Source organism: Falco biarmicus, chromosome 8 (genome assembly GCF_023638135.1).
Source record: "Falco biarmicus isolate bFalBia1 chromosome 8, bFalBia1.pri, whole genome shotgun sequence".
Lineage (NCBI taxonomy): Eukaryota > Metazoa > Chordata > Aves > Falconiformes > Falconidae > Falco > Falco biarmicus.
Window position 1 is genome coordinate 45,956,408 of NC_079295.1, and position 17,876 is coordinate 45,974,283.

The window sequence follows — 17,876 nt, forward strand, 5'->3', positions numbered from 1 at the left end:
GTAATGTAGCTCCTTCCTTGGCATTTCTCAGTGCCAGGCAGAGACATGGTCCATTTGTGCCATAGGTGTAGCAGGTTGAGGTTGGGGGGAATATCCAGTTGCGCCTTGCCTCTAAAGAGTGGTTAAGCTGTAGCTGAACAGGTCTTCTTTGTAGTCATATGAGTCGTCCTGAGTATCATTGACATTTGCACTGTGGTGTGCAGGATCAAGTGTGTCAGTTTGCTCAGGTTAGCGAACATATATATATTTCGGATGCAGTTTTGGGTATGTCTTGTGTGAGTAACTGATGGAGACTGAGGTCAGCTTGCAACCACTTGCAAATCCTTGGCAGAAAGTTTGCTGCTAATGGTATTTCCTTCCCTTAGCAAAGTGAGAGCCAAGGGGGGCACTGGGAGGGGAACATAGCCTCTCTGCATCGTGCCCTGGTGGGGGCTGAGGAGGTGGCCTTGCAAACAGGGCTGGGAGCCACCAGCTGTCAGCGAGGGGGAACCAGGGTGTCACTTCCCACAGTGTAGTATGCAGAGCTGAAGGACGATGCTGGTTCCTTCGTTTGACAGACTGTGGTCACAGAGCAGTTCCTCCAGTCCGTGTCTCATTTTGTGTTTCACTCCTGGTGGTTCTGGTTTTGTTTCTGTAGAAATTTTGTGATGTTCACTTTGGGGTGGGGTGGGATTGCAGTCAACCCGTTGCTTGCAGGGCTCTGGTGCGCTGGACTGTGGCTCTGAGCAGGATGGTGAGTCTTGCACTGAAGTGGTGGTTTAACAACCCTATTAAAAGCCCCACACGATTTGTAATACGCTGTGTCTGGATGATGTCTCATGTCCTGACTGAACAAACTGCAGCAAGGAAGGCATTCACGCATGGCAGGCAGCTTCTGTGCTTCTTCCCCGGTGGGAATTGTGCAGCTTGAGAGTTTTTAATTACAGGAACGCTTTGATCCTCAGAGTTGAGGCTGGGGAGTGGATCCAGTGAAAGGGGGGGTAAATCTGATGGGTTTCCAAGGTGGTTGGTGCCAGTAATGTGTCCCCTCCTGGGATGCTGTGAGTAGGAGCAACCTGTTCCTCGGAGCAGACGGAAGTGAGGTACAGTGGAAGCTGTGCATGGGCGTGGGGCTGCGTGTGCTGCCTGCTCTCTGTGGCTGAATCACAGACAGAGGCAGAAACCTCTCAGAATTATTTTACGCCTTCCCCTCCCTTTCCTACCCCCGCCCCCTCCCCCTCCGCATTGCTGCTCAGGCTCAGCAGTTCTGATTTGTGGCAGGTGCAAATGGCTGCAGCAGCTGCAGGAGCAAGTGTTCCTCAGCATTGTGTGGGTTGTCCTACAGCTGGGGACAAAGGTGTGCCCTCCACCAAAGGGTCCTGGCAAGATGCCTCTGGGGGTGGGGGAAGTAAATTATTTGAGAATGGGGGTGGAAAGAGGTGATAACAGACAGGTGGTAAGCCTGAGCCCTAGCCATGGCTCCTCCCTACTTCCCAGTACTACACTGGAAAGACACCGGTAGTGAGAAACCATCTGGGCTGACACTGAGCTCTGGATTTTCAGTCTTTGTGGTGACAGAAGATCCAGCCCAATGCCACAGACCATGTCAAGCCTGCAAGGGCTATACACCTCTTTGCTTTGCAGGGTAATGGCCAGACCCTAAAACCGATGCAGTGGGGACGGTGCTGGCCCCATCTGTGGCAGGTGGCATGCCCTGCCATGAGAGATCCTACCCTGCAGGATCTCCAGTGATCCCTCAGCTCCCTGGGTTGTCTGGATTGGAACCTTTCTGTAAGGTGAGCTCTGGCCCTCTGGAACAGGGATATCTCCTTCTCCACCCTAAACACCCCATACCCTTCCTGCCTTGCCAGCATTCCCATCCAGGGCTTTGGCAGACCCAAGCAACAGCAGGATCCCCTGTGTGAAGCCCATCCCTTACTCCAGCCCCTTGGTGACTGAGCTACCTTGGGACACTATGCAGATTCTCCCAGACTATATGGGCTTCACAGGGGGCTTCTACTGGGACACTGCAGCAGCACCAAATCCATTCCTGGGGCATAGCACTCTGTGTTGCCAGCAGCAATGTCTGTCACCTGGTTGTGCTGTCTGGGACCCTGCCAGGGATGGGCACAGGGCACATCCCAAAGTCAAGGTTACTGTGACACCCTCCTGCTGGTGACACCGTCGGCAGCCCTCAGGGAATTAGGACGTCCAAGCAGGTCAAACAGGTCTCTGGACACTGGGGAACCCACTTTTCCAGCCTTTTGCTGCGTTTGCCCTTTAAGAAGGCCTTCTCCCCGCCCGCCGAGCGGGCAGTAGGTGGGACTCGGGCGCCGTCCTGCACCAGTCGCGAGGTCCCTTCCTGTGTCTCTCCCAGAGTGGCAGTAGGGTGGTCCCGCCCCGTGATTCTCAGAATGGGCAGGGAGGGGCTGCAGAAGAGAGGGAGGCCCCTCGGCGGCAGCGGCTGTGCCGTCTTTATCCTCACCCAGAAGGCTTGTGTCCCTGTCACTGTCCACCGTGCTGGGTGTGGGTGCCCCCAGCCTCGGTCACCTATTCCCCCAGATCCCCTTGGGGCCCAGGTGGTGGGGATGAGCAGGGTCCCAGGCAGGACCTGGGTCCCCTGCCTGCTGCACCACTGCGGACCCCAACCCCCAGGGTCTGCATGCACCCAGGGGAGGTCAGGGTGGTCTTGAGTGCACCGCTGACATGAACTGAGGGCATGACTGCACAAGGCTTCTGTGGGGATGTGAACTGAGCAAACACCCTGCAGCTTGCCACCATCTTCTGGGAAAGGGAGAGAGGGGGAGTTACTGCTCTGCTCCCTCCCTGGGGAGGCTGAGACACCTGCTTTTGCCCTCTGGGAGGTTGCTTGGCTGCAAAGCTGTGTCTGCTGTGGCATTTCATCATATGTGTCTGTCAGGTGGATGGCTCAGGCCTCATCTCAGTCTGATGTCCTGACCTGATGCTGTGATCTGGCGGTGGTCAAGTGGGCTTGTTGGCTGGCTCCCTGCATTTGCAGTGACTGGGGTACTGTGGAGGTTGATCTCTTCCTTGTCCCAAGGTGAGGAAGGGGTGTCCAGCTGGGTGTGTGTGGGGAGCAAGTGCATTCCGCCTTTGAATGGCTCACCCATCTCTGCCTCCTCACCTACTACCTCGGACACCCATGGGGTGCTGGCAGGGGTGGGTGTCCCTGCCTCAGTGCAAGGTCTCTGGGCTGATGGTGTGCTGGTGGCAGTGATGTTTCACTTACAGAGGCAATTACAGGGTACAGGCAGTGGCCAGAGCATTAGTTTGTGGGGAGGAGAAAAGGGGTTTGAGAAGAGCCCCTGGCACCTCAGGGCTCTAACAAGCACCTTTTTATTGGGCATGAAAAGGCCTTTTGGCCTGTGTTCATGACAGCTGCCCTTTGTCTGTGGGTGCAGTGTGAAGCCACCATTGTGGAAGGGGGAGCACACAGGGAGGGCTTGTACCTAGCTTCCAGGCTGCCAGGATGTGCAGTTTCCCTGCGAACGTGAAGTGAGCTGTCGGAGCAAGTGACTCAGGCTGGTGGAGGGGAGGCCGGGGGTGGCAGCCTGGCTGATGCCGGCTCGGGCCCCTGCTTCCCAAACCTCCAGGGCGCCAGTGCTGGGCGAGAGGGGCCGGAGCTCTCGGCCAATTGGGCGCTGATCTGAAGCCGGGGTGGGGGTGGGGGGGATCTACTTCTCCCCCCCCACTTCCACCTCCGCGCTGGGGCTGTGATTCAGTTCCCCTCCCCCAGCCCACCCCCTCTGCTGGGAGGCTGACAGCCGGAGCCGCAGCCTGCCGGAGCCCCAGAGCTGTTTTCCAAGCCGTGGAAGAGAGACCTGGGGATTTTTTTTGCATCTTTCCGGCGCCTGCTGTGTCCTGGGCCGGACGCGCATGGACATGGAAAGCGGCAGCCTCCAGCGACCCGCCTGGAAATGGCAAGTACTGAGTTTGTTTTTGCTCTGCGGCTGGGGCTGGGTCTCCGGGCAGATCCACTACTCGGTGGTTGAGGAGTCGGAGGTGGGAACCGTGGTGGGGAACGTGGCCTGGGACCTGGGCTTGAAGGTGGAGGAGCTGCCAGGTCGCAGGCTGCGCCTGGGCTCAGAGGAGAACCTGCGCCACTTCGCCGTGCACCTGGACAGCGGTGCGCTGGTGGTGAGCCAGCAGCTGGACCGGGAGCGGCTGTGCGGAGCGGCTGCCAGCTGCGTGCTGTCGGTGCAGGTGGTGACAGAGAACCCCCTGCAGCTCTTCCGCCTGGAAGTGGAAATCCTGGACCTGAATGACAACTCCCCGAGCTTCCCCACTGCTCACCGCATGCTGCGCGTTGCTGAGTCTGCCACAGTGGCTGCACGCTTCCCCCTGGAGAGTGCGCAGGACTCTGATGTGGGCACCAATGCTGTGGGCTCCTACTGGCTAAGCCCCAACTCCCACTTTTCCCTGGATGTCAAGCAGCAGCAGGATGGCAAACTCTTCCCAGAGCTGGTGCTGGAGCGTGCCCTGGACCGGGAAGAGCAGCCAGAACTGCAGCTGGTGCTGACGGCTGTGGATGGGGGAAGCCCAGCTCGCTCGGGCACAGCGCAGATCACAGTCGTGGTCCTGGATGTCAACGACAATGCACCCACCTTTGATCGTGCCATGTACAAGGTGCAAGTCCCGGAAAACATACCCGTGGGGGCCCTGCTCGTCCAGCTCAATGCATCTGACCCTGATGAGGGCCCCAATGGGGAGACACAGTACTCCTTTGGGGTTCACACCTCTGACTCTGTCCGGAGGCTCTTTACCCTGGATCCCCACAGTGGTGAGGTCCGGGTGAGTGGGGCCCTGGACTTCGAGGAATCACCTTTCTATGAGATCTATGTGCGAGCCCATGACAGAGGGGTCCCGGAGATGGAGGGACACTGCACACTGCAGGTGGAAGTGGAGGATACCAATGACAACTCCCCTGAGGTGCTGCTCACCTCCCTGCTGAACCCGGTGCCAGAAGATACCCCACCAGAGACCGTTGTGGGGCTCTTCAATGTACGGGACCAAGACTCAGGGGCCAATGGGGATGTGAGTTTGGAGATTGCCCCCGATGTGCCTTTTGCCATCAGGTCCCTTCAGAACCACTTCTCCCTGGTCACCCGGGACAGCCTGGACCGTGAGTCCACCTCACAGTATGCAGTGGAGCTGATTGCCCGGGATGGTGGGTCTCCTGCCCTCACCACAACACTCATGTTGGTCCTCAACATATCTGATGTGAATGACAACCCCCCACGCTTCTTGCAGCCCTCCTATGATGCCTTCCTCCAGGAGAACAACCTGCCTGGCTCCCTGCTGTGCACTGTCTCTGCCTCGGACCCTGACGATGGGGATAATTCTCGGCTTGTTTACTCCATAGAGAGTGGCCAAGTGCAGGGTACCCCCATCTCTTCCTTTGTCCACATCAATCCTGAGAATGGCAACCTGTATGCTCAGCGCACCTTTGACTTTGAGCTGCTGCAGGTTCTGCCAGTCTCTGTGGCTGTGCGGGACTCAGGGTCCCCCCCGCTCCATGCCAATGTTACTGTCTACATCTTTGTGCTGGACCAGAATGACCACTCCCCCACTATCCTGCACCCAGCCAGTGACAGTGATGTCCCCGCACCCCAGAGGGTTCCGCTGTCGGCCCCATTGGGCTACCTGGTCACCAAGGTGACAGCAGTGGATGCAGATGCTGGGCACAATGCCTGGCTTTCATACCGACTGCTGCCGCAGTCCACTGACCCCTCCTTGTTCCATGTGTCGCTGTACACTGGGGAGGTGCGGACAGCACGTGCCCTCCAGGACACCGATGCTGCTGTGCAGCAGCTCATTGTCCAGGTGATGGACAATGGCGACCCACCACTGTCCACCACTGTCATCATCACTGTGGCCCTGGAGGACATGGCTCCGGAGGATAACTACAAGCCTCGGGATTTCCTGGCTGGTGCCAAGGAGAAGCCAGACCTGACCCTCTACCTGATCATCGCACTGGCAGCTGTTAGCACCGTGGCACTTGCCACCATCACTCTCCTGGCCGCCCGCTGCCTGCGGCGCAGAGGCCGTGCTGCTGGCTCGCCCTGCTGCTGCTGCTGGCTCAGCGAGTCGCCCAACCGGGACTTCTTCAAGCACTCCAGCCCCAAGCTCCAGCTCAGCTCCGACGGCACCCTCAAGTACATGGAGGTCACCCTGCGACCCACCGACTCCCAGTCTCAGTGCTACAGCACCTGCTTCTCCCCCGGCTCCGACCGGAGTGATTTCACCTTCCTGCGGCCCTGTCCACCCCCCGCGACCCTACCGAGGGAAACCAGGGCTTTCCTCTCCACTACCGGTACGCTGCGGGAGCCCGGCCAGGTGAGAGCCTTGGGGCTGGGGAAGGCGGTGCCTGGGCGGGGCGGCAGGACCGCGCATGGCCCCCGGGTCCGCCGTTGCTGCCCGGCCCGGCCCGGCTCGGCTCGGCTCGTTGCGGGGTCGGGGAAGCGCCGCGCAGGTTCGCGCCGCGCGGCAACAGCCCGCGGGTTGCGATTGGCGCCGGTGTTGCTGTCCTGAGAAAGGAGCGCGGCGATTGGAGGAGCGGCGCGGCGGTCGGAGCCAATGGCGAGGCGGCTGTGCGGAGCACCGGCGTCCCCCGCCCTCCTCGAACCGCGTCCGCCCCAAACAATGAATGGGAGCGGCGAGCGCTGAGCGCGGGCGCGGAGGGCATCGCTCCTCGGCCGCCCACCCGGCAAGGATGCCGAGGGTAGGGAAGGCGGACCGGTCCCTGGGGCTGCCGCGTGTCTTCTCGTTCTGTCTGTTTTTGCACAGCTCCTCTGCTCAGATCCGGTACAGCATCCCGGAGGAGCTCACCCGGGGTGCCTTCGTGGGCAATATTGCGAAGGACCTGGGCACCGATGTGGCGAAACTGGCAGCAGCTAACCTGCAGGTACTGTCTGATTCGGATTCTCAGTACTTCTCGGTCAATGTTAACACTGGCATTATAATGGTCAGTGAGCGGATAGACCGGGAGCAGCTCTGCGGCCAGAATCCCCGCTGCTTCCTCCACCTGAAACTTGCCATCGAGAACCCAGTGGAGTTCTACCGCATTGAGGTGGAGATTCTGGATGTCAATGACAACCCCCCGGAGTTCCCCAGTGACGAGGTTTCGTTGCGCATCTATGAGCTGGCATCTCTGGGTGCCCGGTTCCCCATCCAGCCTGCCCAGGACCCCGATGTGGGCACCAACACCTTGCAGACCTATCACCTGAGTGCCAATGAGAACTTCAACCTCAATGTGAAGGCACGCACAGATGGGGGGAAGTTCCCTGAACTGGTGCTGGAGAGAGCCCTGGACCGGGAACTCAGAGCTTTCCACCACCTGGTCCTGACTGCGGAAGACGGGGGCTCTCCCCCTCAGTCCAGCAAGATACACATCACTATTCATGTCCTGGATGCCAATGACAACCACCCGGTCTTTGACAGACCATCATACGGAGCCCGTTTAGTGGAGAACTCGCCACTGGGCACCCTTGTGGTGAAATTAAATGCCACTGATGTGGACGAAGGGCCCAATGGGGACATCCGCTACTCCCTCAGCAGCCACAACTCAGCTGCCTTACGCCAGATCTTTGCCATCGATGAGCAAACTGGGGAGATTCGTGTCCAGGGCAACCTGGACTTTGAGGAGGCAACAGTGTATGAGATCGAAGTGGAGGCCAAGGACATGGGGTCGCCAACGATGGAGGAGCACTGCAGTGTGGTGGTGGAAATCACTGATGTGAATGACAATGCCCCTGAGGTCATTCTTACCTCTTTCTCCAGCTCCCTGAGTGAGGATGCACCCCTGGGCACAGTGGTGGCTGTGATACACGTCAGAGACAGGGACTCTGGTGAGCAGGGCAAGGTCCAGTGTCATGTGTCTCCAGATCTTCCCTTCCAGCTGCGTAAGGACTATGAGCACCAGTACTCACTGCTGACCAGCACCCGTTTGGACCGGGAGCATGTTGCCTACTACAATGTCACCGTCTCTGCCTCGGACCTGGGCAGTCCTCCACTCTCCCGCCACACCATCTTGCCAATCACGCTGGCAGATGTCAATGACAATGCGCCTCAGTTTGAACAAGCATCCTACGAAGTGCTGGTGGCAGAAAACAACCCGGTGGGCAGTGTGCTGGTTACAGTCTCCGCTGCTGACCCTGACTCAGAGCAGAATTCCCGCCTTTCCTACTCCATCCTGCGAGCTGGTGGGACAGATCCAGGCCTGGATCCGACTCGCTACCTCTCCATACATCCCACAAGTGGCCAGGTCTCTGCCAAACTCCCCTTTGACTATGAACAAACCACCTATGTCCAGTTCCACGTGGAGGTCTCTGATGGTGGCTCCCCAGCCCTGAGGAACAGGACACTGGTTCACGTTTTTATAGTGGATCAGAATGATAATGCCCCACGGGTGCATTTCCCCAGGGCCGGGGAGGACTCCACTACCCAGTTCCGAATCTCCCCCTCCACTGCCCCTTTTGCTCTCATCACCAAGGTGGTGGGGATAGATGCGGACTCGGGGCGCAATGCCTGGCTCTCCTACCATCTCGTGGAAGCCACAGACCTGGGGCTTTTCAGTGTGGCACTGCGCTCTGGGGAGATCCGGATCACCCGGGCTTTGCAGGAGACAGATGCCTCTGCGCATGAACTGCTGGTGGTGATCCGGGATGCCGGGGAACCCCCGCTTTCCACAGCTGTCACACTGGTGGTACTGGTGGAGGAGAAGGGGCCAGAAGCCTTGCAGGGCGCCGAGACTCGGGCCACTGATGGTGGGGGCTTGGCCACAATTACGCTTTATCTGATCGCGTCCCTAGTGCTCATCTCTGCTGTCTCACTCGTGGGACTGGCAGTGCTGGGCGTGCGGTGCCTCCATCGGGGCTCTGCACCTGCCAGCCAGGGCTGCTGCGTGGAGAGTGTGAACACGCTTCAGCCCCCTCCTAGCCACATTTTTGGGCACTTGAACTATGAACCTAAGCAAGGGGACACGGTGATGGGCGTCCAGGTGACAGCCACGGCACCACCTGCTCCGCGTTACCGCTCCTGCTTTTCTCCGGTCTCGGACATCAGCGAGTTCATGTTTGTGAGACCCTCCGCGGGTCCAGGCGGTGCCAACCCGGATCCCACCCTGTGCAGCGAGGTGAGCTCGGGAGCGTGGCCCCCAGGCTGACCGCAACCGCGGGCTGGGGCGCGGCACCCTCGGCCGGGTTTGGGGAGGGGGTGCCCGCCGGTGCCCGCTCTCTGCAGCCGGGCGGGGCGGGGGTTCCCACGGCCGGGAGTTCCCGGCGCCCCCCCGGCGCTGCGGGGGTGGAGTGGCGGCGGCAGGGCGGGGGGGGGTGGGGTGAGGCTACGCCGTGCGTATTTTGGGAAGGCGGCGGCGGCGGAGGAGGAGGGAGAGAGAAAGGAGGAGGGGGAGGAGGAGGAGGAGGGGGCTGTGGAGAGACGTAAAACTGTCACTCGGTCCATCCCCTCTGCTCGCCGACTTTGTGTGTCTTTGCGTGCCGAGAAGCGGCTCAGCCGGCCGGGCTGCGATCGCCCCCCTCCCCCCCCCGCGCCCCCTCCATCCCTCCCAGCTCGGCTCCGGCGGCAGCTTCTTCCTGCACAACCCGCTCGGACCCCCCCGGGGCGCGGGGCTCCGGCGCGGCGGCGGCTGCCGGGGGCGGGGAGGCGGGGGAGGCTGTGCGGAGCCACCGCCGCTCCGCTCCGCGCTACCCCGCTCTCATACCCGGCACGGGATGCTCGGGGGACGGAGTCTGCCATGGCAGCTGCTGTTCGCAGCCCTCTCCTGCCTGCCGGCTCCCAGCAGCGCCCAGCTCCGCTACTCCGTGCCCGAGGACAGAGAGCCGGGCTCCTCTGTGGGCGACTTGGCCAAGGACCTCGGGGTGGAGGCGCGGAGCCTGGCTGCCCGCAACCTGCGCCTGGTGAGCGAGGGTGGGCAACAGCCCTTCCAGGTGGACCTGGCAGCCGGGGTGCTGCTCCTGGACAGCAGGCTGGACCGGGAGGCACTGTGCGGGCAGAGTCCCATGTGCTCCCTGCACCTCCAGCTCGTCATGGAGAATCCCCTCCAGCTCCACCGTGTTGAGGTGGATGTCCTCGACGTGAACGACAACGCGCCCCAGTTCCCCAAGCCGGAGGTGGTCTTGGAGATCACTGAGGTAGCCAACCCTGGGACTCGGCTACCCTTGGAGGTAGCAGAAGACCCGGATATGGGCTCCAACTCCATCTCCACCTACGAGCTCAGTCCCAGCAAACATTTTGCCCTGAGCATCAATGTGAGAGGAGATGGTGTTAAAATGCCCGAGATCATACTTGAAAAACCACTGGATAGAGAGAAAGTGGCTGTGCATCATCTAACTCTGACAGCCCTGGATGGAGGGAATCCAGTGAAATCTGGCACTGCCAAGGTTACCATCCATGTCCTGGATGCAAATGACAACCCTCCTGTCTGTGACCCACCTGTATCCAAGGTACATCTGGAGGAGAATGTGCCAGTGGGCACTTTGGTCACCAAGTTGAATGTCACCGACCTGGATGAAGGTCCCAATGGGGATGTGGAATATTCTTTCAAAACTAGCAATAATGCACCTGGTCAATTCACCAAGCTGTTCTCCTTAGATCCCCGGACAGGGGAGATCCGAACCACAGCCCCACTGGATTATGAGGAATCCAGTGCTTATGAGATTGCGGTTCGAGCCAGGGACAAGGGATCCCCAGCCATGGAAGGACACTGTCACCTGCGAGTGGAATTAATCGATATCAATGATAACAGCCCAGAGATCGTGCTGACTTCTCTCTCCAGCCCAGTGCAGGAGGATGCAACCCCAGGCACTGTAATTGCCCTCATTGGTGTGAAGGACAGCGATTCCGGTGACAATGGGCAGGTCCATCTGCAGATAGCAAAAGAGCTCCCGTTTAAACTGGTGTCGTCTTTTAAAGAGCATTTCTCGCTGGTCACAAATGGTCCCCTTGATCGGGAGAAGGCCAGTGGATACAACATCACAGTGAGGGCTGTGGATTCAGGGACCCCACAGAGGGCCACACAAAAAACATTTTACCTCCAAATTGCTGATGTGAATGATAATGCACCAAATTTCTCCAGTCCTTTTGATACAGCTCATGTTCAGGAAAACTCCCTTCCTGGAACTTCTGTCTTTTCAGTGTCAGCATCTGATCCTGATGAGGGTAGCAATGCCAAGCTGTCTTACTCCATCTTGGACAATGGAGTGCAGGATGTACCCATCTCAACCTACTTCCGAATAGACCAGGACAACGGCACCATCTACACTGTGCGAGCTCTGGACTACGAGCAGGACAAGGTGTTCCAGTTGCCCGTGGAGGTGAAGGATGCTGGGTCTCCCATGTTGAGTAGCACTGCTGTGGTCCATGTGTTCGTCCTGGATGAGAATGACAATGCCCCCACCATTGTCTACCCTTCCGTCCCCCAGGGCTCTGCCTTCCACCAAACCATCCCGGCCTTGGCAGAACCTGGCTATCTGGTCACCAAAATTGTAGCTGTTGATGCTGATAGTGGTCATAATGCTTGGCTGTCCTACCAGCTGCAGGAAGCCGCTGAGGCTTTGCCTTTCCAAGTGGAACGCCGCTCTGGAGAGATAAGGGTTGCACAGGCTCTCAGGGAGTCAGAAGATCCCCACAGGCTGGTGGTTGAAGTGAGGGACAATGGGACACCGTCCCTCTCGGCCTCTGTGGTAATAATAATTTCTCCAGAGGAAAATGGTGTGCAGGACTTCGCCAAGTCCCTGGACCTCCCCAAATCTTCTCCCAAGGATACCAACCTAACGCTTTACCTCATCATCTCCTTGGTGTCCATCTCCCTTGTGTCCTGTGTGATGTTTGCTGTGGTGGCTGCCCGGTGTCTCAAAGCTGGCACTGCCAGCTGGACCTTTGCGGATTGCTGCCGAGGGACTGGCCGCAAGCCTGCCTCCCATTTCCGTGGGCAGATGAAGCCAGATGGCTTCATCAAATACCTGGATGTGGGAGGAGCGGGCTTGACCTCCCAGGCACAGAATTACACCTCTTGTTTCTCACCCATGTCTGACCAGAGTGATTTCCTCTTTGTAAAACCTTTCAGCCATTCTAGCACTGCGGAGACGGTGGCTGCCTATGAGCAGGTGACCAGCACCTTAGCGAGTCCCTGCGATGGGGTAAGAGATGGGTGTTTCTTACTGTCCTGTCTGCTAAGTGCAACAGTCCGTAATATCAAGGCCAGCTGGCTGTTCTCTGTCTGTCCTTCCACCTAAGAAGGTGACTTCAGGGAATGTGTGTCACCATCACCTCCTGGGAGGTGGCAGGTGAAAGCTTTGGCTTGGCTTGATGGAGGTGGGGGAAGGGGCTGGGTAGTACTGTAAAGTCAAAGGCTGTGTGTTTGTAGAAGTGGAGAGTTTTCCCTTAGACCCGTTCATACTCTTTTCTTTTTAAAGTGATTCTTAACATGGTCAGGAACATGTTTTCTGGGTGTTTTAACTTCTTGACTCTGTTTAACCCCTTTATTCTGCATGGCATATGAACCGTGACAGAGGAGGAGGTTATCTGAAAGCAAAGTTTGTCAGTGTTTTCTTTTGCTCTGTTTTAGAGGTGCATTGTAGAAATTTCTCATTCCCTAACTCCCAGTGTTAGTAATTATTGATCGTGCCTCAGCAAGGGATCATTTTCCAGCTTAGTCTTTCTGAGGGAGGGGCTGAATTCAGTATTCAGCACTGGACATAGTGACATTTTTTGCAAAGATCCTGGTGACCTTACATGCCCTTGGTCTTGCAGAGACCTAGGCAGCGGTGAGCTTTGAAAACTTTAGCCACTTGTATTCAGATGTCTAAATATGGATGTAGGTGACTGTGTTTAGCTGTAGATTTTATAATTTTGGGATATAAAAGGTAATTTTGTGTTATAAATGCCTGCCCTAAATTTGAAACTGGTATTTACAACAGGAATTCAAAATACAGATTGGGAAGGGCTTATCTAGTGCAGGACTGTGTGTCAGTGCTGGTGTGCAAAAATGTGTATCTGAAATCTGGAGGGCAAGTATTTTAACAGTTTAATTTGCATGCAGCATGGGTACCAGTGGGGACTCTATTTTAGGGGAGTAATTTATTCTGATATATTCTTTCATGAGAGTCATCAAAGCTGTGAAAGAATTAGTGAAATCACATCTACTAACTAAAAATCTAGGTCAGCTGTATCCGTCTTCACTTTTCCTTAGTAATTGCATGTACAAGCAGAATAATCCTGTAAAATTGATGTTCCACTGTATGGACTATGAATTGCTCATTCCTAACATGATTGAGAGAAATGTTGTCCTTTCCAGGTAGTATGTTATCATTCTGGAGTTAATTAAGAAGATTACGATTTTCGGAAGTATGTTTTCCAGACAGAAAACAGCTCTGCTATTTAGTGCTCTTCACAAAGGTGTGATTCAAATAGGAATATGCAAGCCTGCTTGTGTCCTTCCCTATTTACAGAATGTCCATTGTCTGATGGTAAAATAACACGGGCAGAAAGCGATACGAGGGCTTACTAATGAAGTTACAAAGTGTGCTGCTGTGTCTGAAGTTTATTGTGCCTCCTAAACAAATAATGCTTTTTTCTTTTGCTGTCGGAAGTTCATTCTTTTCTCTGTGGACAGAAAAATACTGTAATGCTCTAAGGCCACATCATCTAGGAAATGTCATTCAAATACAGTGTGTGAAATCAAGATCTCAGGCAGGCTTTTTTAAGGACAGAAGAAAAACAGATTAGGAAGGTCTGTTACCATTTTACCTTCTGGCATTAAAAGCATCTTTCTCAGTATCAATTAATTCTGCCACCCCCACCCCTGCCCTCCTCCAAGCTCATTACTTTGGTACCATTGCTCCTGCTGAATTGATGCTCTTATCAGTTTATTTCATGCTTCATTTCTTTCACAGCCTGGTTTCCTGAGCTGCTTTGGAAGATTATTCGCTGAATAGTTTTTGTCATGCTTTTTAGTATTCATGCTGGTTCAGAAATACTCCAGAAAGGGGGAAGGGGAGCTTTCTTTCTGTTCTAATTGATTTGCTTTACTTGGAAAGATCACACTGATACTCCAGACTGAAATAATCCAGGATCAGTTCACTTCCATTTTCAAAGGCAAGAATAGAGGTATTAAAACTCTTCTATTTTCTCTGCAGCAAGCTCAGCCAAACACAGACTGGCGCTTCTCTCAGACCCAGAGACCTGGAACAAGTGGGTAAGTGCCTCTTTTCTTCATGTATGTGTCCGGTGAAGGTTCCTTTCCTTTGCATACCACTTCCAGTGCTGGGAATTCCTTGACTGGCAGCTCTGCGGATGGGTGTTCCCTGTCATTGGTAGAACTGTCCAGCCAAAGAGTGAAGTCGGGCTGCTTCTGCATCAGTCCTGTTTGGTGGTGGTGTGTCAGCTGTTGTTTGCCGTGGTTTGTCTGGTTTGGTATCTACAGTGCAAGGAGACAGTCAGGAGCTGGAGGGAACTCCAGGTGAAGTTGTGAGGTGGTTAAAGGAATGGAAAACATGCTTCACAGAGAAAGGATGCTTCTTTAAAGTGGATTTTGAGCATTTAGATTAGATTCTGAGTCCAAAATCTTGATTCCTCCTGTACGGAGGCCGCTGGAAATCACTGTGTGAGTCCCTTTACCAACCATGGAGCCTCAGGCTCTGTGCTGCTGAAGTGTGTTGCCTGCTGTGGCTTGAACACCTATTGCCAAACTGCTGTGTAAGCCCCTGTGGCAGCCAGAAGTTGAGTGGATGAGCCCCAGGTCCCCAAAGGCCCCTCTAGAGAAATGTGTCCCCAGCCACATCTAACTCAGCAGGAGCAGATCCCTCATGAAAGGCCACTGTTTGTGCTTTCTCCTGTGGGCTAGTCTGGCTGAATCCGGGTTGGCACGCCTGGATCTGTTTGTTGGAGAGTTTGGAACCTTCATTGCATTCCTTGGGAAGTGCCATCACTAACATGGGATGGTTCATCCAGGTGAGGAGCCTTCTGCACGCTTCCTACTGGAACTGGACAACTGGGCAGAGGGAGGCTAAGAAAGAAGAAATTAAACCTCATGGGTCAGGACACTTACAGGAAGGCTGTCTCCTAAGGTCTGGTCTTGCTGTCAAAATCATGGCTGAGTTTTTGCCAGTTTGCATGTGATGTCTGAAAGATAAGAAGCCCTGTCAGCAGAGCAGAGACCTGCCTCCCAAGGGAGTACCCCTCTCTTGACTTTGCGCTCTCTTGCTCTGGCCCAACAAAGTTTGCTTTTCTTGGTCCACAGTGAGAAAGCATTGACAAGAAAATGTTGAGCAGGTGCCCTTCACCTCTCCCGTCTTCCCTTCTGGTTCATAAGCAGGGGCAGGGATCCTCTTCAGAGGGTCAGCTTCCTTGAGTGCCATCAGGGTAAGAAAGGACTTAAACTGGGAGTCCACCTTACTCTGTGAATACCCCAACCAGAGGTTACTGTGTATGAGGGTAATGGCTCCATTTATATGGGAGAATTGATAAGTGAGAATTTATATGTGAAAAGATTATATCTTTTGGGGCATAACCAAGGATTATACCCTTGGAGCAATCAGGAGTAAATTTAGATTATGCGCTTCCTTGGCTGGCTGGGTCTGGCACCATATCTTTGCAGAAAAGAGAGGAGCTCATGCCTCTGCTTTGTCATTCCTGGTGGCCACTCGCGCAGCTCCTGTGGAGGTTTACATGGTGCTACAGGGAGCACCAGGTCCTGGATTTCAGTGTTGAAGCTTGTAGTTAAACATCTGCAGCAGCTGGTTGTGTTTGAGTATTTCCCTGGGTCTGGCTTGATAAATTAACTTATCAGAAAATTAAAAGGCTCCTATATCCAACTTGTTGCAGCAATTAAACTTTGTTACTAGGCTTTTCTAGCTGACATAGCTAAAATGGAGTGAGGGTATGATGTAGAGTAGATAAAGCATTCCTACTAGAAACCAGACTTTAAAACAAGACTATCACTGGAGCAGTTTTCTCAGAGGTCTGTTGGATTCCCCATCACTGACAACATTTTAATCAAGAAAAATCTTTCTAACCATTTACGCTCTAGTTCAAATGACAATTAACAAGGCCCTGTTAATACAGAAGTGCACCAGAGCTGCTGTAATAGTTTTGTTATGAGAAGTGAGTAAATGAGCCCCATCAGAGCAAGCTTTCTTGTTCCCTCTTCTAGCATCATGCTGGAGCTCTTCAAGGCACAGAGCTGATGCAGCCCAGACCTACTTAACTCAACAAGAGGGACCTTTTCTCAGGTCATGGGACAGTGACCCTCCCCCCAGCCTCTGCCTGAAGCTCTTTACAAGCTCCAGCCCCTTCCCAGTCCCTAAATGGGAGCAGCAGCATGTGGGGTGGGAAGAGAGAGGGCAGGAGGAACGGCAGCCTCAGACTCTTGTTCATGGGGAGCTGAACTAGCATGGCATGTTGGTTCTGGTGCTGAGCCATGATGTTACCTGTGGTGATCTGTGACTTGGGTGCCCATGGTAGCGGCTTGTGTCAGTGCCTGTTGGGGCAGGTGTTCCCGCAGCACGGGCTGGCCCCTGGGTTTGGAGAGGGACTTTGCCCAAGCACAGGCTGGTACTGAAATAACTCAGTGGATTTTAATTCCTGCTGGTTTTCCCCACATGCCTGTGTGCAGATTTCACATTAGCAGTGAAACAGCTATTGCTGATTTTTTTTCCATGTTTCTTTTATCCTGTTTTAAGTTGAACCAAGGAGATGTTTTTATTCTAAACCTGTGTTACAGTACTAAAGGATGGAAATAGAAAGTGCTATCATATGTTTAGTGCCCAGCCCTGATGTCTCTCTGATGATCAAACAGAGAAATCCGGGAGAGCAGTCTGCTCCCTGTTGTGCTCTCCCATGCTCTTCCCAGTGTTTTGATACCTGGTGTGTGAATTCCCCAGGCACTGGTTGGTATTACAGGTATTAAAGAGCGTGCAAGGGCAGCTGCCAGAGCCCTGCCCGCTGTTCCTCTCTCCAATGTTAGCTTATATACAGCTGTGTCTGCTGCTGGCAGGGAAGCCTGTCCAGCACCATGAGCTCTCTCTCTGATGGGCTTTGCTTGGTGCCTGGGGAACACAGGCCACCTCTTAGCTGAAAAGAAAAAAAAAAGAATGTGCTCTTAAATGCATTTGTCTGACCCAAATTAAATAGCAATACAGAATGACACCAGGCAGCAGATGCCATTCCCTGATGAATCAGATCAGTGGCTGTAGTGGAGATTACAGCAATGAATTGTCCAAAGTGAAGTAGGTGTACGGTCTGGCAGCATTGCAGGACATTCCTGGGGGATTTCCTGGGAGTGTATGGCATATGGGGGGAGAATGCAGGGACTGGGACCGGTACAAGGGAACCATCTTGTTGCTTTTTCACTAGCTGCCAAAGGAACAGAGACCAGACTTGTGCCCTGCACGTTCGTGGTACTTGCCTGACCCCATAGCTCTTTGCATTGATCTCTCTGTGATGGTTTAGTGAGGAAAACGTGGGGCTTAAATCAGGATTCCCTTTCTGGAGGAGTGGGAAGGCGTCTGTGTTGCTCACAGGTGGGCATGAGAGGGTGGGACATCCTGGGCTGGGAAGAGCCACTATGTCCTTGGCAGCTTGTGGGAGGAGTGTGGACAGTCTCGGTTTGTGTGGGCAGGCTAGAAGGTGATCCCAGGCAAGAGACACAGGAGGAGGTGGGGAGCAGTCTGGGAATCCCCAGCCACTGCAGGGAAGGAAGGAGCAAAGCATTCAAACAAGATACAGAATGCCATTTCACACAACTCCTCCATTTATTTTTTCCAATTCTAAATCTATCTGTGTTAATGCTTTACAATGCTGTTTTGAGCCAGCCTCCCCCGTCAAGGCCAAACAGAGCCAATAGTGATGTTTGCTTCACT

General features: G+C 54.8%; 1 protein-coding gene across 9 annotated transcripts in view; it reads left to right on the forward strand.

Moving 5' to 3' along the window:
- The window catches only part of LOC130153420 (protocadherin gamma-C5-like), a 55,395-nt gene that overhangs the window by 19,069 nt on the left and 18,450 nt on the right, over positions 1–17,876 (forward strand). For 5 of the 9 annotated variants that reach the window (XM_056348140.1, XM_056348143.1, XM_056348144.1 and 2 more), the window contains exon 2: positions 14,154–14,212. In XM_056348140.1, coding sequence (XP_056204115.1) covers positions 14,154–14,212 — 59 coding nt within the window. The other 4 variants (XM_056348139.1, XM_056348138.1, XM_056348137.1 and 1 more) reach the window with 4 other exon arrangements.